General features: G+C 37.9%; 1 protein-coding gene across 1 annotated transcript in view; it reads right to left on the bottom strand.

Annotated features, from left to right (window-relative positions):
• Positions 1-23,107, bottom strand: part of LOC135071970 (alpha-catulin) — an 85,209-nt gene that overhangs the window by 6,971 nt on the left and 55,131 nt on the right. The window contains exons 3-5 of the mRNA XM_063966205.1: positions 6,030-6,172; positions 4,448-4,657; positions 2,333-2,470 (exon numbers count right to left, since the gene is read on the bottom strand). Of these exons, the coding sequence (XP_063822275.1) occupies positions 2,333-2,470; positions 4,448-4,657; positions 6,030-6,172 (491 nt within the window). The remainder of the gene's footprint in view (positions 1-2,332; positions 2,471-4,447; positions 4,658-6,029; positions 6,173-23,107) is intronic.

Here is a 23,107-nt window from a genome sequence, read left to right as displayed (position 1 = left end):
TTGTCATGTCCCCGATATGTTAGTGTGCGGAGCATTTACCGCAGTCTCTCATAGTTTCCCCGTTAGTAGATTAGTTCTGATAGGTGTTGCGAACTTTACGTGAAAGGCACGTTACAGCAATTTACATACTAAAATTGTTACGGCAAACGCACCGCCATTATGTTACGAAGTTACTATCAACTTGTGTGTTACTTGTACGTTGTTTTTGATTGTTTAAGGCAGAAATAATGAGTTTCAACTCTATTTAAAAGACAATTATACTTTTAATTACTCATGTAGAGCTATAAGGTCTTACCTAAAAAATCAATTTTCATTAGCAATCATGGAATTCCAATAGATTATAAGTTAACAATTAAGCTTTAATTAATCGAATTATTATCGACATTGGTTCACTACGCTAGTCTAGTTGTGCAAGTAATGTGGTGCAGTTGGCCCATAAATTGTAGTGATCTCATTGTATTGTTGTCCCCATTGTTTATGTTCAATTTGCATTTGATCTATACCTGTAATAGGGTTTAGACAGAACATTGTGGTACTATACGGAGGTACAATATACCTACGATGAAATGTAGTTTAATATTGGTATCTATTCGGTAAAAGTAGCTGTAAGTATCGTGTTATCGTTTTGGTATATTTATCGATGTCATTAAACTTGTTCCTTTATCATATTTTATGAATGCAAACAAGATAAACATTATAACTATTTACGACTGCCGACTATATTTATGACGTTATATGATAAATATTGTTCAAGAATACTCTGTCATTATTTCATTGTCGCCAGTAAATCTAGATAACTCTATAAACTACATAGTGAATACAGCCAGCGACAGTCCACAGCTGCTGTCCACGATATGCCTTGAATTTCTGAAGCGCAATCGTGCGTTTCCACGTCGCAGTAGACCGTAGCATATTTCAAGAAGGATTGCGGCATGCGCTCGGCCGCCGATTGTGGTTGGTTTAGTGCTCAGTCAGCGATTCTGGGCTGTAAGCCGGCACTAACGCTCCTAGCAACTGAACGTTAAGCTTTGTGTTCGACGGAATGCATTGTATTTGCACAACACTCGCGATTGCACGGATGTTTATTGTTTGTGTTTGCTTTACTTAGTGTGCTACACATCCGTGATTGCATTATGGATTGCGTAATTCATTAGTTGAGATAATTGAAAATTTGATTAAAATGTTACAATCCCAACTAATATTATAAATGCGAAAGTAACTCTGTCTGTCTGTCTGTTACGCTTTCCCGCTTAAACCTCGCAACCGATTTTGATGAAATTTGGCATAGAGATAGTTTGAGTCCCGGGAAAGAACATAGGATAGTTTTTATCCCGGTTTTTGAAACAGGGACGCGCGCGATAAAGTTTTTCTGTGACAGACAAAATTCCACGCGGGCGAAGCCGCGGGCGGAAAGTTACAATTAAATATTCTTACAGGAATGCTGTCGTGCGATCTGCGGAATGTAGTATTCATAAATTTTAATACCTACAATTTGTGTGTAAATTACTACGAATACTTTGTAGTTAACAATAGTAGCCATATTCTTAAAACGGAAGATTGTTACTGTAGCGTTTGGAAAAATAAGCAGAAAACCTATAATTAATGACTAAAACTAAATATTGAAGGGGTTTACGTACTTGCATAGGAAAAATTTGCAGGTTAGTTAGCTCTACAGGACCGACAGCATGCTAAAGTTATCAATATTAAACTATTAAGACCTGTTACAGGTTCGCTTGAGAGAGAGTTGGAAGCCAGTGGGATAGTTCGAGCAGTCCTTTATAAGATAAACACGTTAAACATAACAAAAACTTTGTTATTAGGATAATACAGGGTGTATAAGAAAACGGGGCGATCCTTTAAATTACCTACATCATTAGATGCTGATATTTAAAACTTTTACTATGGAAGTTAAACTGAAATATTTTTTAATATTGCTAGTTGAAATATTTTTTAAAGTTGCTGCTGAGTATCAGCTTTCTAGCTATGTAATTTTAATGTCCAGCAGAGTTTACTTATACACCTTGTATTCATATTTCCATTAAGGGTCTTAGTAGACACGACTTTACCATCGGCGAACTATGAAGAAAATCGCCACAACGCGGTGCGTTATCACAACATCGCTAATCGCCAGTTTATGTTGCATGTTTACTAAGAGCCATAACATAAGGGTACTCCCTCACTGGGAGCGCTCGCGTGTAATGTTACAACAAGATCTGATTTGTCGCAAGGCTCAAAATCAAATCAAGCATTGTTACATAACGCCCGAATGACCGTAAAACAATGACAATAAGGGTGAGAATTGCAGCCAACATGGTTTACTAATGTGTCAAACCTCGTGAGTAGGCTCGTCGTGACCCGGCAGTCCGTCGCGCACCACGTAGTGGATGAGGTCCATGGCGCGCCGCATCTGACAGAACACCGTGTCGCGGTTCTCCCGCGCCGATGCGCTGCCCGGGTGGCGCAGGCACGCCTGTGGTTGGATAGAAAAATCAGATGATAGACGAAAATAGAGTTGACAATAATTATCATACTTAATACCCTATTTATAGATATTCATACGATTCAACCAAAGTGTGTTGACTGAGGGCCTTCCCAAGGAATTTCACAATATTTCACACTTTGTATCCAGGTGCAGTGAGAGGCTCACTTTAATTTTGGTAAAATAACGGTTGATGAATTTTACTGAACATTTTGAAAGCACGAATAAGAAAAGGTAGATTTATTTGGAACGACGCAAAAGGAAGAGAGCGACACAGCAGTCCCGGAAAAGCTGACATATTGTGCAGTGTGCAGTGTGCAAGTCTTTGCATTCCAGACTGACTGCACATTGCCCGCCCGCTCACATTGGCCAAAAATATTTTCTTTAATTTTTGTTAAATCAAAAAACTATGTTCAAGAAGGTACTGTCTACCAGAATGCCTAATAAACTTAATTAAAATATGGAAGTTATAATTTTGTGTATGAATGCTAGGTACCTAGGTAAGCTACGATAAGGCGCGAAGGCAAAATTTTAGGGTCATATACTTTAGGTACCTAAACAAGCAAGACATTTAAACGAAATGTAGCTTCGCTTCTCCCAAAAGTGCCTTTGGGAAGTTTATGCGGCCACACAAGCACTTAAAACGTTCCATTTCTGGGATCTCGCCGAATTAAAAGTGTCATTATGTGGGCTCAGTGTAAATCTTAGCGCTTAGTTATAACGAAGCGTGTCATTTGTGCGGTTTAAGTCAGAAGCCGGCTTGAGCGCGCCGGTTTGGGGTCTGTTTGTGTGGCTACGTTGTTTACGCTTGTGAAAGACAGAGGCTATAAAATAATATGAAGGATGGTCCAGTCCATAAAGCCTGCGTTGTCGCAAACAACGGAGCGGAGCCGAATTGTCGTAGCCCCTACATAATTGATCGGCGGCGGCGCCGGCCGACAGCCCTAATATACGCAGCACCCGCGCCCTCGCCGGACACTGGGATTGGAAATTTATTGCGATCCATTGGTGTTAATAACAATCCCTCGAGTAGGTCAAGGTGTTAAATTTAATACCAGCCTTGATAGGGATTTATGTGTGTTCTTACGTTATTAGGTTTTGGGCTCTCATTTACATTAGCAAAGCTCTTTAGGCTTTATTTTGTTTCGGTAATATTGTACGTTATAATGTAAATCGTGATAATTTGCGCCCTCTTATATTAATTTATTATACTTACCGTAATACGTAGATCGTACACGACTTGAAGGTAAGTTTAGCCTCATCAAGCCGCAAACATCTTTCACAATATTCACAAACTATGCCATTCTAATCTTGGATGAAGCAATAAACACGTAGCACACAGAGCATATTAAACGTGGACTGATCTAGCAGGTGTACGTTCGCATCGCGTGACGCATCCTCTAGTATTATCGGTAGTTTCAGCCATTTTCAAATTAAGCTCTAAATTATAGACTCTATAATTTTTGCGATGTGTATACAGGGTGTAACATGCTACTTGGACAAAACATGAATTAAGTGAACAGTGCACTATTCAGACATCATTACGAGTAAAGATTATAATCGGTAATTTATAACGTTTTATGTTTCCTTCTCTTTTTCGCTCTTCGAAGTACTCGTAAGACCATCAATTTCCGTTGTACTGAAGTGAAAGCCATTTAGGATGTAGTATTTTCCGCCGCCGAACTTTATGAAGCTTGTAGCGAACTTGCTAGCTCCACCATGCCGCCACCGAACTCCATGAAGCTTGTAGCCAACTGCAGTGTCAGGAATAATGTCTTACCTTGGATGAGGTAAGAAGCATGAGCGTGGACCGCTCCAGTACGTTCCTGGCAGCGGCCACTTGCGCTCTCCGCCGCTCGTCGCGCAAGTCGGCGCGACGCTCGGCGGTCAGCCTCGCTAGCTCCACCATTCCGCCGCCGAACTCCATGAAGCTTATAGTCAACTGCAGTGTCAGGAATAATTTCTTACCTTAGATGAGGTAAGAAGCATGAGCGTGGACCGCTCCAGTACGTTTCTGGCAGCGGCCACCTGCGCTCTCCGCCGCTCGTCGCGCAGGTCCGCGCGACGCTCGGCGGTCAGCCTCGCTAGCTCCACCATGCCGCCGCCGAACTCCGTAAACGCTCGCACGAACTCCGCGAAGTTTGACACCGACTCCAGTCTGTCCAGTGAGCGTGCCACCTAAACAGAAAAGCGGGTTATTGACACCGGAGATCAGGAGTTGGGAACAGCTTATTCAAACACATACTCGGCTAACTCTTGACTGACTAAAAAGCAATTCACTGGAATGATGTGGTGTGTCAGCTAGTATCGACATTCATATTCAGTTATTGATTGAGTCGTAATTCCACACTCACAGTCATAGCTCTTAGGTTTACACCTAAATTACTAGTGTCTACCTACTATCGGTAAGTATTCGTTTAATCTTTATCGATCCTAAGCGACTCTTTAATACCTATACAAATGTGCAGCTGCAAGCATAAGTAACTTCATATGCATAATAACGTTTTCAAGGATATTCAATTAAAGTAGAAAAGAGTGTTTCAGGAAAGAAACTCTTAGAAAGTCGATACATTTGCATTAACACTTTACGACTACCTAAAGGAGAGGGTAAAATCAATACATTTGGGAAGGGAACTCCAAAATACATAGTTGTTAACAGCATCCGTAATTAATAGTTGATTTGAGTCAACTATTCGGTCCCGTCGGGTCGGGCGCCACCTGCATGTGACCCGGCCCACTTCGCCCAACTTGCGAGGCGCTAAGTGCCTAGTTACTTGATGAGGCGGTCGGAACTTCGGATTCTGTATTATGTACAAACTCCATCAGGTATCCGGGTCAAATGGAAGTTAGTCAGAAATTTTAAATGTGAGAAAGGTGGCGTTTTGTTCAAGGGAGCAAATCTTATAAAAGAGCAGTGTAGCATTTATAAAACTTTAAGTTATTCTGTACTGATGTTGGATGACTGACTCCTAAGTACGAGTATGTTCAAACCCTGATCAGTCATTACTGATGCGCGAAGCGTCGGGTGCATTTAGCTAGGCTATTTAGTATTTACATAACATATGGGACAACCCCGTCGTTAGTTAATTGAACAAACTCAATTAGTATTTTTTGGTAATTTGTGAATAAAGCCTTAGCTTAAAATAATGCGCAAAATACATTCAGCGTGTCGTGTCATTAAAATGATATTTAGCCTCTAGAAATATTTAAATGTAGGACTAATGAGAAATGAATACACTATTTCTGCCCACCTTGTTGTATTAACATAAGTAGGACTAATGAAAAATTCATGACTCACTAGTTCCACTGCCCTGTACTCAAAAGTAGGACCGTTGAGACTTCTCTCGGTGGTTAGAGCAGAAGTGACTGGTGGTTAGTGGCTCAACGTGTCATTAGCCAGCAGTAGCTGCCGCATGACAATGATATTGGCGAGCAGTAGCAAGCGCATGACCGACTCCATGCCGGCCCCGTCCACGCCCGCGCTCACACGCTCGAGATTTCTGGGTGGTTGCAGTAGAGCAGGCGACTCATGGTTTATTGATGGGCTCACCTTGTCCTTGGCCAGCAGCAGCTGCCGCACGACAACCATGTCGGCGAGCAGCAGCACGCGCGTGACGGCCGCCAGCAGCGCGCGCGCCGCCGACACCATGCCGGCTCCGTCTGCGCCTGCGCACACCCGCTCAATCGCTCGTCCTACAACAAATAAACAAAATAATGCTTAACTTTTTCTCAAAACAGTTTAGTTTATAAGCGAAACGTCGTGGTTTATATTTCCACCTGAGGGAGATATGCTGGGAAAATTTGACACGTTACAGCTTAAGAGCGGTGAAGAATTTCTTATATTTTCCAATTATAAGTCGTATTGGTGAAACAGCTCCATAAGATCGTATACTATCTGCTACGGTGCCGCCTTTTGATAGCCCAGTAATCAGCATACATGTAATTTCATTAAATTATAATGAGGAAAATTATCAAATTAATAACACAATAATTACAATTCCTCGGTCTCAACATTATGTGAAAAAATAATTTAATTTACAATACAATTCTGGTACCTACCTCTACGCCAAGAATGATACGAAAACCATCATTATAAAATATAATTTTACGAATATTGCTACGATGCTACGTCGTAGCATGTTGTTGCTACGAGTATATTTCACAAAAAAAACGTACCTAAATGGTGTGTAAATAGGGATATTTTGCGTCTTCTTCGTTACCTATTGCTTTTGTTTTGATGGCGAGAATAAAATAAGTTACAGCTGACAAACTTTGAAAATGTGATTTCCGCAAACCCTGATCTCTGTTTAGAAAAGCATCATCGACAAAATTAATGAAGTTGGGGACTTTATTCGATGCTTATGGGAGCGTGTAAAAACTTCAATGGAAAAGCGAGTTTGGGTTTAACTTTGTAATTTGGCAGATCAGTATACAGTGAGATCAAAGAACGTGTTGAATTATGATTGATTTCAGAAATTTGAGTATAAAGAGATTCAGGATTACAAGTTTCAATACAACACGCAAAGTTGGGAGCTTTTTGGCTTAGTTTATAAAAATATTTATTAGATAAATACATACTCATATTTAAAATTAGTGCAAGAAATTGATAGTGAAGATCTTTTTATTTATATCATCACCTTTTCATTTTGTAATCATTATTTCTTGAAAGGTTTACATAAAATATTAACAATTGTGACAAAGAGGTGTTCATAACAAAGTTAAAGTTCTAACTAAGCAATTGAAAAGCTGTCTGAAATTCATACTTTCGTGTCGTCCGTAATTTATTGCAGCGACTTGGCAACAAAGACGGCACTCATTAAATTATGTATTCCCAAGGCTGGGCCTTACCCTCGGAAATTAATAGGAGCTGATTGACACCCTTGCGACAACTATAGGGGCAGACAGAATAACTATTAACCATCGTGCTTCCATTGATTGATATGACTGTTTAATTGAGTCACTCGTATGCACGGTTAAATTACTTTAGAGTACCTACTTCACAAAGTTTTTTCATTTTATTGATCTATCAATTTTGTTTTAGCACAACGAACAACAAACTGTGTCTTTGTTGCACTGTTCTGTTTCATTTGCCTACACTCTTACACATTCACGAACGCTTAATTTCTATCATTATTAACATGCCACAGCCACAGCCATGCATGTTAAACAAAACTGGCGTAACGTGACTGTTCATTTTCCCAAGAGTTTACGTTAAAGCTGTTTCTTAGAAAACCTAATACAATCTGAAAAATAAGTGAGTAGGTAGTGATTTATTAAAACTATTCTGCTCACGATAATATAGAGGAAGAAATAAATCTCGAGATAAGATTCAATGAGGTGTACGCGTTGGTAAAGGATGTTGTATCACGGCGCGCCCCGGGGAGCGTCCCGTCTTCTCGTGGTCAGTGAGCTGGACTCAGCCCACGGCCGCACTCCGTAGTTTGGGGCCCTTGGGGACATAACTTCGTATCGCCATTAATCCAAAGTTACGTAAGTATCTGGGAAAAGACGCTTATGGGCCAAGTTCAGAAAGAAATGATTGGAACCATAAGTAGCAATTGATACATAAGGTGAAGATAAATTGCAGTTTTGAAAGATGACACGAAATGGTAGAAAACCAACCTTATTAAATAAATAAATAACCTACTCATATATAGTAGTACCTAACCACTGATTGAAAAGATTAAAGAAGTATTAACCGCCTTTTCTTTTCGATCACTGATCTTATTGATGTATTGTTAAGTAAGTAAGACAAATGAATCAAATAATGTCCATTGCTATACATATAATTAGGGTTGCCGATCCCGATTAAAGATTTATTTTTATAAAGCATAATTTCATAAATCGTTCAACAATTATGAAAGAGCTTGAACAGCTTGTTCTAAAATAGGCCTTTAATAAATTCTCAAACTTTCTCTTCAGAGATGGCATCGAGTGGAGGGGATAGAAGTTAGCATGACGGGGCGCGAGATACAATTAAGATTTCCGGCGATCATTGTTTTCGTTATAACGAGTTCTGAAGCCGGTCCATTCTTTTGCTGTTATCTACGAGTGCTCCTTAGCTTCAATGGAGGTGTCACGTGCAGACCTTTCCACGGAGAGGAGAAAATCTTCTGTAAGATTCCTTATAAATACTGTAGCGTGAAAACCGACAGCTTTTATCTAAACGAGCTTTTCTGAAATGTTAATTTTGTATAAATAAACACAGTATCACGGCCTCACGCGAGATACAAAATGGTACGCTCGGTATATGAAAGGCGTAATCATTCACGTTTTACCCTGTAAATGCAGTTATTTTTCACGCGCGTGTTTTCGTTAGGAAACCGCACGCATGTTTTCCCAACTCAAAGCATTTACACAGTGGGGAATAATTTAAAGCTGGCAGTAGGTATGTAGACTATAGGCGAGACTGATAGGGATGGCAATTTATTTAAAAAAATACCTATAGACAGGTAAAAATTTCCAACAATAAACAACAATATTATACATGAAAACCTCCAATACATAATTTGGCATAATATCTTGTTATTGGAAGGATTAAAATGTTTCAAGAATACTCTTGTAATTATTTTAAAGATCATTAAGACTTGGTATAGTTGTTGATTTGTACGTAATTAGCTGAAAATGGCATCGTGTCAGTGATAATGTAAACGGGGGTTCTGTATAAGCATATTATAACAGTTTGCTTACCCTTACTTACCACTTACCGCCGACCTACGGTGACAGCGTGGCGTTGGCACATAAATTTTATGCATTATAAAATGCCGTTATTTATGCGGTTGCCGTTGTCGGTTAATGGAAAAACGCTCATACATCATTATAACGGGTAACATAACCATAAATATATTCTTTGCAAGTAACATTACACATTATTAGAGGAAAATCCACCAGTTGGCAGCCCTGACCACAGTTAGTTGGCAGAGTTGGTGTTGTGATTTTTCGCGTGTCGCCGCTGCCTGCTGCGGCACGCAACGGCCCAAATGAGTTGCAGCCCTAATTGCGTGTCAACAGGACGCTTAGTGCTAAATCGACCGATGCCCGGCGGGCCGCTCACCTGTGTTGTATACTTTAATTAGGCCGTGGTTGGGAATCAAAGTTCATTAAAGCGGGGAATTTTATGAACCAGTGCATAGTTTTGCATTTAAAAGAGTCGCCGCAGTTAAAATTGTAGAGAGATTATGACAAGTTGGTTTGTTTCTAAGGTGGCACCAGCCAGGAGAAATATTTACCAAAGATTGAGATTGAGATTCAGAAATAAACAAATATTTGAAAATGATAATTAAATAGGTAATAACTAGCTTTCAAGATTTAACCAAGTCTTAATGCAGCAACGCTATCAAAAAATTAAGTGACAAACTATGTCGGAAATCTAAAAAGCTACTAACGTTTGAAATACCTCAACTTCCCAAGGTATTTAATTAGCGTAGCAAGTAGAAACTAATTGCGCTGTCATGAAAATCTATTCAGGTTGATAAACGGGCATGCATAGTGAGCGGTGGCGGGAGGTGGCCGCTATTAATACAGGTCCTGTAGGAACCGCTAATTGTGACGGGCTCGTCTCCGCCACCCGTTACAGAATATTAACGACAACTGAGAATCATTAATTAACGGAACTGCCTTTCAATTAATATCAGGGTTGAGATAATTTTGTTTACTTTCAAACTTTCAATTAAGATTGTGTAATCTTTTACATGACTTACTGTCGTTAATAGTTTATTAACCGTAGAATGAGTCTACGGTAAAACATGGTAGTATTCTTAAACTGAATTAGTGTGTAATTAAACTAATTTATGAAGGTACAAATTACCTATTTACTTCAGAAAGAAATGAAGCTTCGATTTTGGTGCTTTATAAAAATGCGATTAATTTCAAATACATAGTAGGGCGTAATCTGAAAATGTCAAATGTCCCCATATGGTAACGCGAAAAAGAATAAGGAAATATCTCAAGGAACCTAATTTAGTTTATTCAGTTGGTTCGTATTTTTACGTTTCTCCTTTCAGAAGATAAAAGATCTTTGTAAGTCTTCGCTGTTACTCAAACAGCCGTCTTCATTGTAACAAGGCTAAGTTTCACGAAAGTCGTGTTTGCGCTTGGATGTCTCCCAACCAATTACATTATTTAGAAGTTAGGCGGCATACTACGTTACAGTTTTAAGTGGTCCCAGGTGGAGTCAAAAGGTGTTGCCAGTAAACGGGGCTATTAGTGGAATTAATAGAAATTCTCTCTCGGTGCGGCGAGTTTATCCAAAGCCTGACGCATTACGACTACGTGACACGAAATTCAATGGACTCATTCGCGTTTCAGATTTATAGGCTTTGTTTTGCGCAGAACTTTGCATACACGCGAAACGCTCTAGATAGATAAATATTCAGTGTATGTAGCTAGGATAATATTACGAAAATCTATGTTTATATTCCCCGTTGAGATTTGAAATATCGTATCTAATATTCCTCCACGCTTATGTATTTCAGAAGACTGTTTCATTTTGGAAGGAGTCGTACTTATTTCAAGTTATACTTTAAATATTGATTTTTTTCTGTAGGTTTGGTATTGTATGCTTTCGTTAAGCGTTAATAAAAATTGAGTAGGATGAGTAGACTTTACTGTTTCTACTTATAGCTTTTAACTGAGTACCTAAACTGTATTGACATGGACGTTAAACTATAATGGGCTCGTGTACAATTACGTTCAGTTTAAGCGGCAACGTGTTTAGAGAGCGAGTCCAAGAAGCCATAAACATAAATTTGGTCGTAAACCGTTAATCTCTTCAGCGACTTAATGTATCGTCGTTAGCTCTACCTACTCACCGGAGTTCGCACTAATAAAATATGCTTCCCTGTACCTCGGCTCCTTTACGATCCCGGGTAAGTGAGCCACAAGTACAATCGATTGAATCTGCGAACTTGCTCCAAGTTATAGCACGTTACACCCGTATTTTGGGAAGTGTTGTCGTTGTTTTCGGTGCCAAAATATACAAACACATTTTATTGTTGCGTTTTTTTGTGACAGCGTTGTATTTTAAATGCTTAGTGTATTCGCCAGCGTGTTGGTTTACTTTGCAAAAAGGGGAAAAAAGTAAGTGACCGCAGGCTATCGCGTAATTGTGGCGTGGTCGCGTGATATTTATGTCGGCGTTTGTGGTGGGCCATACTACACTCGAACGTACGAGTATGTACTATGTAGTTTTATAATAAGCTTTATTTATTCACGTATCACACTTATGGAGTTTATTATTGTACTTTCAGATTGTTTGACAAATAGACAAGACCAAATCATCAGCTCCGCACATTTCCCTTCAGGAAAGTACTGCGCTCTAGTTCGACCAGAGTGCACCACAGTCTTTGTATCACAATCGCAAAAGCAATCGCGTAATAACCGTGCTAAAATAGGGCTGGGAAATGGCATTTGTCGATGCACGCTATAGCGGGCCGCAGCGCAGCTGGCGCTTCCGAATTGAATGCACACCGCAAACCCCAAATAAAATCTGTCCCGAATTAGTAAATTGCTGTCGTTTATCTCGGCTTGCATTGAAATTGTGCCTGATTTTGATAATTCGAAGCTGAAATAGTGTTATTTGTGATTATTGTCGAATATTTATTCAGAAATGGATTGCTGTTTTTGAAGGCCGACCTGGTCGGGAATCTACTAACAATTTCAGCGGTTACAGGTTCAATACATTAATGTACTTCTACTCTTCTTGATTCTACTGTTGCATTACAACTTGTAACTTACAAGTAATATTTTGAAAATTACTTACTGAAACCAATTTCGCGGTATAATTCCCTTCAGGAAAATCAGCAACAAGTCCTTGCAGTTTAACACGCCATTAGATTTTACATAGCGATTACAAAGTTTCGATACACCCTTCTTGGTGATTGTTCAGGTAAGCGGTGTGTACGTATAAGCGAGCCGGTATTACCGGCACTTAACGCGACGTATACGTGACGCTTTCGACAGCTTGACAAACGCGTATAAATATGTATACGCATTATGCTGCCAAACGTATTTTTCACACGTACACAACATTATTCTACCCTTATCTATCTATTCCCATATGAACAACCCCATTTTATGCGCACAAAATAACGATTCTAGCTTGATAAACTCCTCTATCTCCGAAATATTCGCGAATAAAAATATGCAAAAGGCAGCGTAAAGATAAATGTGCACCTAGAGAAGGAAAAATTTATGCAAAACGTTTTAAAATGCGAAAGAAAGTTACCTTTACAATTTTAACGCCAAATGCAGTGAGCCGGGTAAAATAAGGCAGCTCCCGTGTTGCAAGTTTATAGATATTAGCTGCTGCTGAAGTTGTTATGAGGTCTAATATAAAATATTCAGCGCGGAGGAAATGCAAACAGTGTTTAGTTATATCACACTGACGTTAGAATTTCTATTTCAGAGCTGTTAGATCGTTTTCATCCTCGGTTTCGTCACATCCCTGCACGTTGAGCTGAGTTTGTTATTAGGGTTTAATTCAGTTTAGATGTTGGGGAGAACGGGAATTCCTATCCCAAACTGTTGCAATATCCGTGAGAATTTGTGTGAAATTACCACGTGAGTATTCGTGTGTCATTTTGTCACGTTGCGAAGAAGATTGTAGAGGTACATTCACATCTAAATATATAAAAATCAAAGGTGACTAACTGACTGACTGACTGACTGACTGACATAGTGATCTATCAAAGCACAGCCCAAACCACTGGACGGATCGGGTTGAAATTTGACATGCAGGTAGATGTTATAACGTAGGCATCCGCTAAGAAAGGATTTTACGAAACTCCACCCCTAAGGGATTAAAACGGGATCGTACGTATCGAAGTCGCGGGCGGCCTCTAGTTGATACATAAGTATGATGGTTCGGAGAGGCGCGGACAACGGCATGTCTTCGTTATAACTTTTGGCTTATTTGGGTAAGATCTTTATGATATTTGTTAATTAACAAGCATTATTAAATAATATGTTAGTTGTTTGGTAAATTGCAGTTATCCATAGTACATATAGGGAACTGATTTCAAGATGTCCAAGGATAATCATAATCATAACATTATTATACAGATATCGCATGTCTCAAGAATATATGGGCATACTCGTATCTACCTTATTATGCCTCACGAAGATTTGTCCAATGTCAAGGGAATATATCGGCGCCGGTAACGCCGGTAAGTGATTTTACTACACCTTCCGATAGCGGGCGAATATCCTTAACAACGTTTTCTATCGCGAATGTGAGATGAGCCGCCTTTATGCGGACTCGCGGCAACTTTACTCGGTATCGTAAGGAAAACCGATTTCTCTCTCGGTGCTGAGACGCAAATTATGTTATCTAGTCTAAATGGAATAACTGCAAATGTGCAACATTCATTCGAATATTTTCTAAAATTTAGGTATACATTGTAATTTTTGAAAATCCCTACAATATTTTGAAATATATAAGTCTGCAGGCGAGAAGGATGTTGATTTATATGCTGCGTGGTTCCAATGTCTATAAATCGTACAAATATGGGTCGTGGGTTGGCAAGCAGAAGAATAAAATCGTTCTGATATTAAGTATATTTATGTAGCCCGCCGAGGAGCTGCCATGTTTTGTCAAAGTAAGTTCGAGAAGTTCTCGAGGAAGGAAAGTTTGCTTATTTATTTTCAGTTTTTAAACATTGCTCAGTGAGTTCATTGTTTGGGCGTTAATTAGAGGCCGATATCTTCCAATGTTCTTTGATGCTTTTGTTTAATCGTCGAATTCGCTTCGAAACGCGAAAGGTCACGGAAAAGAAGGTTGGTTACGACATCGTTTTCGATAAATTGAATATTTTACTGCGCTGGTGTTTGGGGTAGAGGTGGAGGTTGAATTTATGCGGCTGCGGCGCTCGGTAAGGAAATAACGCGCTCGAATGGTTTATGACCGCTGTTGAATTAGTGCCGAGTTCGAGACCGGGAAATATGGGTATCATGCTCGGTCACATTACTCGGACCACACGCGAATTAATTGCCATACCGTAAATACGTTGTGAAAATCTGTACCGTGAATCTGTATAAACAACAATTGAAAATCTGCTGGAAAATGTGATCAAAATCGAAGTGAGAACTCTTATTTTAAACAAATGAATAATTTATGTCACTGCACAGAGTGAATTGTGAATCACCGCTTGCCTTACAGATCCTCATTGTTTATGAAACAAGAAAGAGTATTTCAAGCGATTCCCAACAAAGGAACTTATGAAGAAGTGGAGTGAAAGTATAAGCAGTTCTAAAGTTATTTGAATAAATATGTGATTTTATTTGCTATTACTTACACCATTTTCTCGTCCACCTTTTATCAAAAGGTTCTGTGACTTATGAAGTATATTATTTCATATTAATATTAACTAAGTTTTAATTAATACAGCTGAAAAGCTTGGTAAATTAACTTTGGCATGTTCCATCACTAAATCCTTAGCTTTTAGTTTAGGCTGTGAGATATCATCATCAACCCAAATGGATTGAAAGTTTAATGACCCGTAGAGAACCTGATAGCGAATATTGAGAGCCATTCAAATTGTTCAATATCTAGTATTTGCTGAAACTTCTAATTCAAATACATTGAAATTAATGATTGTGTTGTGCTTTTACCTAAAATGTATGGTCATTTAAACCTTATCAATTATGTAATTAGGTATAGTTTTTGAGCAATAGAGTGTAGAAGTACGTTTTACAAATTTAAATAAATATCTTTCCTGTGATTCGATTAAAGGTAGATTTTTATAGCTATCTTACGATTTAAGGACAGTTGATTTTAGGGTGACATACCTATAATAATGACAAGCATGCCATGCCTTTCAACTGCGAAAATAACTATGTAGTTATTTGTTTTTCATTTTACTGAATAACCGCAGTTAGAGTCAACATGCATTGTTATTGTCAAAAGTTTTCAAAGCATGTGTTTAAAGGAGTTGCATTTTGCAAGTTCCGTGAAATTCAAATGTCCCGATGCTAGCTAGCAGTAGGTACATTACTATGTTCCTTTCTAAATTAGGTAATTGCTTTATGCACTGTCGCACAAACAAGTTTTGGACTGCTCCTCGTGAGAATCGCGTTCCAGAAACCTGCAACTTGGTAAGGACTGCTTTTCCAAGTTCGTTTCAGAGTTTATCCGACATATCCATAAAGTTTCACATTTAGAATACCTAAATGTTAACTTCAGGTAACTTTTATGTCATAAAGATCCGAAAATACTGTTGGCAACAATAACCTATAGATATGGGCTTACAGTGTAATACAGCTGACGGCTTTGCGCATGAGATTAACTTGCGGGCAGCCCGCGGTGTGCCCGACTATAGCTTTCAATTTCCCGTCCGTGTCGCATATTTGGGCTGCCTAAGGTCTGGCACACACCAACCTTTGCGGCAATGCAACGTAGAGCAGAATACCTATACACAGTGGTTTAGCTTTCTATAGTCGGAAAATGACCGATGGTATGTTGTTGCGACATAGGCTATTTTATACGAGATTTTGCCGCATGCGATGCGGCTTGGGATGTTCCTCAGTGTATAATCGGCCTTCAATGCAAATCACGACCTTTGAAGCATAAATCAGCTCAGTGGAATACAAAATGTGCTGTCGTTACTGGAATCAAGCATGATTTAGGTTTGGAATTTGCATTAGACTGGGTTCTGTTGGGGTAATATTTGAAATCCGTTTATGATCCTCATTTAAAAATTTAAACGGGTACCATTTTAGGTGTTTACTGCTTACATTTATAGCGCAATGTTTCTTGATCAAAACTCGCAATATACATGAACCTCTACCTGGAATTTTTTATATTATTACACTTTGATGTTAGGACTCTTCCAAGCCATTTATTTTAAAGACAATACTTAGCGTGTCGATCGCTGAACATGAGCTGTACGTCATGCACTATTGTGGTGAACCCACTCACTCATAACATTAATTTATTGTTACAATAAAACCGACTCTAGTAGTAAAAATAATTCCTAACGAGCACAGCTTCAGCAACAAAACTAACGTTTTACGACTTGGATCCAGAGACGAGAGTGAATAATATTAGTATTCTGTAATTGTAGCAAATGTTCGCTAGATATACCCTAATGGAACAGCTGGCGTAACACTGCACTCATAAAAGAGACGTGACAATATTATACGATGAGTGATGACGGACTAAGTATGAGTAGATGTTTTATGTTTATTTATTGTACGAAAGGAAGAGGATTTGTGATATTAAAGGCATATACGTTACTCTTTATTTTAAGGCGAGATAAAGAAACATGCTCAAAATATGTACGTTCGTAATCTTGGTGTATTTTCCAATACAGTAACAGCCGCCACACATTTAATATCCACCAAGTGTATTCCGGATGAGCCCCAAAGATGCTCAGGATTTATTTCATTTGTATTCGAGTCGTGGAAGCGGGACATCTTCTATTTACGAAGGGATCCGAACTTCCAAAGAGAATTTAACGCGACCTTCGGGAATGTGGCAAATCACGTGCGAGCCATTTAATTCTGATATGTTTATAAAGCTCTTATCGCGTTTTGTTCAAAACAAATAGACCTATCTTGCCTAAAAATATTCAAACACATCGTTTTACGTTTCAAATGCAAGGAATCCAAAAGCTCTAAACATTATTTGTAAAAATTAGACGAAAATATTATGTGAGCACTTACCTTAATTAACCTAATACGTCCCGTTTATGCTTAATTTATAAGAATTGCTATTTTTGAAAGACTAGTCAAAATATAAAACCCCATTTCACGTGCAAATGGAAGAATAATATTATATTACGTTCCGTACTTTCATAATAAATTGAAAAATGACTTTCTACTTACGCGCAGTACAATTACAATGTCTGTGCAAGGAAATACCAAGGAAAATTAATGAAAAGAGCAAAGTGTAATTAATTGAATTAGTTCCAGTTAACTTTGAGGAACGTTCGTAGGTAGGTAATAGAGAAAAGGTGTGATGCTTTAGCAAGTAACTTTTAATATTTAAGACTGGGTGTGAAATAATTTTTTTTTCTTCAGGAAAATAAGTAGGTCTCCTAATTTCTACGACGAGCAGCTTTTAGAGAGACTAAAGAATAAAGAGAACATTAAAAAAATTGTCTAGTGCTAAAGTAGCACAACACTTTAGTTACTGCATAAAAATTATTCGCGAATTGGGATCTAAAGATTGGTTATTTCTGAAGCTAGTGCAGCAGATCACTTGTGTATATTTCAGGAGAATATCAAATACAAAAAAGGAATATAGGTATTTCACAAAATATAACGTTGGAAACCACCGTGTACATTGATCAATCAAACTCAAAAGAGGAAAGGATTTCAGGCACGGTCGCAAAGGCAAATTTCGCGGACGGATGGTCCCGTGAATGTTGCGTCAACTACACCGCTTTCAGTTACAAAAAAAATTAGCAGTCATATTTTATTCTGTTCTATTTTTGACTTTGTGAGCTCTTAAATTAATTTTAAAGAAACGGTAAATTGGCTTTTATATGGTCGAAATTTAAATAAGCGTTTTATAGAAATAAATGAAGCCTTTTGTTGTTTTGAGTATAAAAGACTACAGTTGACCCATGTATAATAGGTATTATGATGTTTAATTTTGTTAAATAAAAAACAAGGCTTCTCTCATTCCATTTGCATTTTAAATTTACAAATGCGTCACGAACTTCCGTGTTGAGCCCTAAAAGAAAGATGTTTTTGAAATTCTTTTCGTCTTGTTTTATTAATTTGCGTCCCTTAAGAATTGAGATAAAAAATAAAAGTGACTCGGAGAAAATGAAAACATTTTCTACACATAGGTATATTTTCCAAGTCTTTTTGTTAAAAGTAAAAGATGAGAGTATTTTTTATCAGCTTTAAGATTAATCTCTGATACTTGCCTACCTAATATAGTATTTTATCTGCATTTTTGTATTTTGTAGGCGTTTATAGATTAAATACTTACAATGTACCTTTTCCTACTGCAAGTCGTTGCTGATTCAAGAAGAGCATCTTATATTTGGTTCACCTGGACGAGCAGTAAAAGGCAAAAATAATTTGCTACTCAGCTGGATTTTCGCTTCCGGCTACCCAGAAAATAATTTCAGTCGATCCCCTATTATTCCCGAAGATATCCCGTGTACTAGATTGTAAGAGGCCACTGAATAAACCCAAGAGATTTTTTCAGGAACTCAATTGAAAACTCTTTGGTCTCAGATGTCTACCGTTCTCCGTCTAGTTTTAAATTGAAAGAAAGTTTTTTAGTTCACAGCAGTCGCTTGGGAGGTTTGCTGAGCTAATGAGACCTTACGGTGTGAATATAAATCACATCACATACTTTATTAAAGAAAGAGAGAAGAATGTATGTAGGTATGGTTCATACCAAATAAAATGTCAAAGAATCTAAAGCTGCACATGAATTTTGAAGTCTACCGTGCAATACAGTATATCCAGTGCCCCAGTCTGCATGCATCTATTATCTTGAGAATTCGGTCCTAACGAGAGAAATTTATTCGGGCGAGGAAATGTAAGTGAGTTTTACAGCTTGAAGCACATTCAAATACTTTATAGCGCAAAACGAGTGTTCACGGTTTAACATTTTCTTTTTTTTATACAGAAACCAATCTGAGAATTGTATCTTTTGTTAATTATTTTTAACGTCATTTAAAAGATAATAAAGGTACCTACATAGATAGTTACATAATAGGTAAATGTAATAATTTTCACCCTGATTTTTCACAATTCAGAAACCCCGTTGACTTTAAACGATTTTCGTAAAAAAGACGAATATAAGCAAAACGAAACAACGCCATTATCGGCAAAACTTCACGTCCCACGTGAACTTTGCTGCGGCCGCTATAAAAGCCTACCAAAAGTTCCGAATTGCCCCAGTCGGATCCTTTAATCTTCGCCGTTTACCCTTTAATCAGAACCCTAACGGTCTTGTATAAATGTAAGTTTAATTAACATAAAATAAAGTGTAATTGTGTATTACAACGGCGTAGCAATTACCGCCAGAACCCATATTTTCATCCGAGATAATTAAATACTTCGATACACGAATTTACACGTCAGTTACCGTTAAATTCATTTGTAAAACGGATAATGAACACGCACAGAAGCAATGTTAATTACCTACTTCTCTGAGGTGAATTTTTGTGTTCGGTTTCTGGTTGTGATTTGGAAATGTGTTTTCACTTAAATGTAGTTGTATCTAACTAATCTAGTTTTTTCTTATAAATAAACTTGTGATTTTTACATTGTGATTTCACATTAGGTAGGTTTATTGACATCCCCAACATCTACGACGCGACAACGACAAAACCAAGAAATGAAGAGACGAATTTGTGTTAAATATCAGATTCACGTTGCACCTGGCGCTTCTAGGTTCACTTAGTTTTATCGTATAGTAAAGAAGCTCTTGCTCTAAATAGAACCATTGACGGGAGCGGGCGGGAAGCGATGGCGGGAGAGGCAGGGCGGGCTAAAAATAGACGGCCGCCATACTGGGACAAGGCCGTGGCCCGTGCCCCGGCCCGCAGCCCGGCCCTGCCCGGGCAACCCCATAGGAGCAGCCAGCACAGCCCCCCCAAGGGCATGGTGGATCACATCACGTTCGCGTACTTCGTTTAAGATACTGCGACAGTGCGGTGCTGCGGTCGTTTTTTAGACATCAGTAATATCTCTTCATTAAATCGCGATGGGTATGATCAATGATAACAAGTAGATAAAATATAATACTCATAATGGTTTTTGTAACATAAAAGTACTTAACTGCGTACTTTGAACTCACAAATCGCGATTCCTCAAAACTTTGTTATAACAACGAACCTCCCTACTTCTGAAATGTTTTTAAATCTTCTATAAAGTATCTTATTCCAATCTCGGTATCTTCTGGTTTAAGCTAGATAGAAATCCGGGTGTTACTGGCATCGTTTGCACAAAGTAACCGGCTTATATCTTTGGACTGTGCCCAGGTAAGGCTCAGAGCATCCTTGTGATTAATCTGCGAGTATTTGCTACTCCGAGTGTCGGCTTAGGCGCACTTAGCGCAAATCCGGGCCCTCCAGTCCGGATCAGTGCGCCGGATATCAAGGTGAATAACTGCAACCGGGTTAAGCGATCGTCGATACTTCCGACAATTTTAGTAATTTCAGGCAATTAATAGCTTTAAAGTTTATTTTACTAATTATCGTGATACTTGTTGACTCAAGTCATTACAAGGGTTTTAAAACATAGATAAAGTATATTGACGGTTTATGAAATTAGTGAATGTTTATTAACGAGAATTCAGAAGAATAATAAAACAACAACTTAAATATAATCGATTAAAGGTTTTCCTCTTTAACTACAGTTCTTGAGTGTATATGATCGTTATGGAAAACGATCAGTAAATAAAAACTTTGATGCTAAACAATGAGCTCGCATTTTTACTGTAGTTGGTAGAGTTCATTTATTTTGCTTTCGTATTTATTTCTCAGCATTAGGTGAAGCTATTAACTGGAAAACCAACAATCGTGGGATAGGAAAGGTTGGTAATTTTTCTGGGCGGATCGCTTTCCAGGTTAACTTATTGCGGCTATAAAGATACCTTCTGCAGTCAGCTTTTCGGATTTGTTATGGGGTTTTTGTTACTGGATACAATGGATGTGAAAGTATATGGATGTATCTTATGTCATTATTACACACTGTAAAACCCTGGTTTTCCTAAATAAATAAATAAAATAATAAATAAATAAATATTTTGTCGAAGTTTTTATTTACCGGACTGCAGAGAAAAAGGGTCGGTTAGAAAAACTTTAATATCTTCAAAAGTATAACGCCTATTAACGCCAGTTGTAAAGGTACAAATTGAGAAATGTTAGTGTGATGAGCACGCGGGATTTATAGAGTGCATAATTTTTTATCCAAATGTATAGGACCTACTTAATATTATTAATCCGTTATCTATTTTAGTATAATGCAAGCTCTGCTTGAAAACCCTGTAGCAAAAATGTATTGTACTACATTATTTGAGCCTAGCACGAATAGAATCACGACTCCAATTTCCTAAATGCGATCCACCATGGCCTTCAGAAATATCATCGACACTACCATTTTCTCTAATAGATTCTGATAGTGCCGTTCCCCCATAGTCACGGTGATTTATAAGGCCGTCTGACGCAGTCCAGTGGCGGCTGGCATATTCGGATTGGATTGATGCTACGGCCTATCAGGCCCATCAAAGCCACTCCCGGCCGCGGGCAATATACGGCAGTAACCGGCATATTGAATTCGACATTTCTGTTTTGGGTGAAGATTGCAAGTTTTTGTCTATTTAGGTGTCTAAATTATTTATTGTGTTATAAAAATACTTACAGATAAGTTCACTTAAATCTTAGGATTAGGATAAGGACAAATAGGATGGTGTACTTAGTAATTCCTTTTTGGTAGATGGATAATTTCTTGCAAAAATCTATTTACAAGATGATCCGTATATTAAGCACTACGTAATTTGTTAAATCCTTTAGAAGAGAAACAAGTATTCGTTGACAGATTACTCATTTCCCTGATGGGTTTCAAACTTTAACATGACTTAAGTACAAGTTTAAAATCAATTAAGGATTTAAATTATGAAAGCTGATGTGCTTAATAATATATTTCATTTAAATTAAAAATAACAACCATGAGGCAACAGTTTTCACAGTTAATGTTAAATTGCTACTGGCATGTTGCAAAAACAAAATTATACATGCAGTTTAAACTTTTACATATCCGGCTATCCGTTAAATGGAACAGGAACTTTAGTGCCATTTCGCGTGTCCATTCAATTGAATGAATTTGCGAACATAAAGTAAAATTAGTTCGTACTTCGTAGTTTGACGCCAAACATTTGGGCCTAATGAGATCCTTTCGTGTTTTAGGGAGAAAAGTTTCGCGCATTTCTATTCTGGGTTGTCTATACTGTGTAGAGTTTCGGCAGGGAGAGATCATTATGTAAGGGTAGGTATTCGTATATCGCTGATATTTTTGAGATTTCATTTCAGCCTCCATGTTCATGTAAAAAGTGATTTTTGTATAATTTTTTTAAAAGGTTTTCTTGAACATATTGAATTTGTTCATAAGTGGAAACAATATTATGCTAAAAACGCTGTGTAATTTTGTTCTTGTTTGTGTTAATAGTCAATTATGAGCGACCTTAAAGTCAACATGTTACGCTTGTTATGTCGTTGTGTAAAGGTATTTAAAATAACGAAAACGCCGGTAAATAAGTTACAAACCTATGAATATTAATGAAATCAAGCTAAGGTTATTTCCTGGGTTTATTGTGCCCTAAAATGCGGCTACGAAATTATGGAGGATTAATTGCGGATAACCCTAAAGGGTAGTTATTTTTAATTTATTTAACTAAATTTTCTTAATTAGAGTTAATGTAGAGGTACTTTTTCTTATAAGTTTCATAAGCAAGTTTATTGTTTAACTATTATTTAAATGTTCCGTGCCGTGTGATTAATTACTGCCGTAATGCACCTAATTTGTTAAAGTTATACAGCAAAGACTTTTCAAGTTTTAGAATGTTATAAACTCTCGTTGTGTATTAATTATAAAATTAAATATTTATTTGACGCTTCATTTCATTTTTAGGGTTCCGTAGCCAAATGGCAAAAAACGGAA

Source organism: Ostrinia nubilalis, chromosome 1, assembly GCF_963855985.1.
Source record: "Ostrinia nubilalis chromosome 1, ilOstNubi1.1, whole genome shotgun sequence".
Classification (NCBI taxonomy): domain Eukaryota; kingdom Metazoa; phylum Arthropoda; class Insecta; order Lepidoptera; family Crambidae; genus Ostrinia; species Ostrinia nubilalis.
Note: the sequence above shows the minus strand (reverse complement) of the source record. Positions and strands in the feature narration are given on the sequence as shown.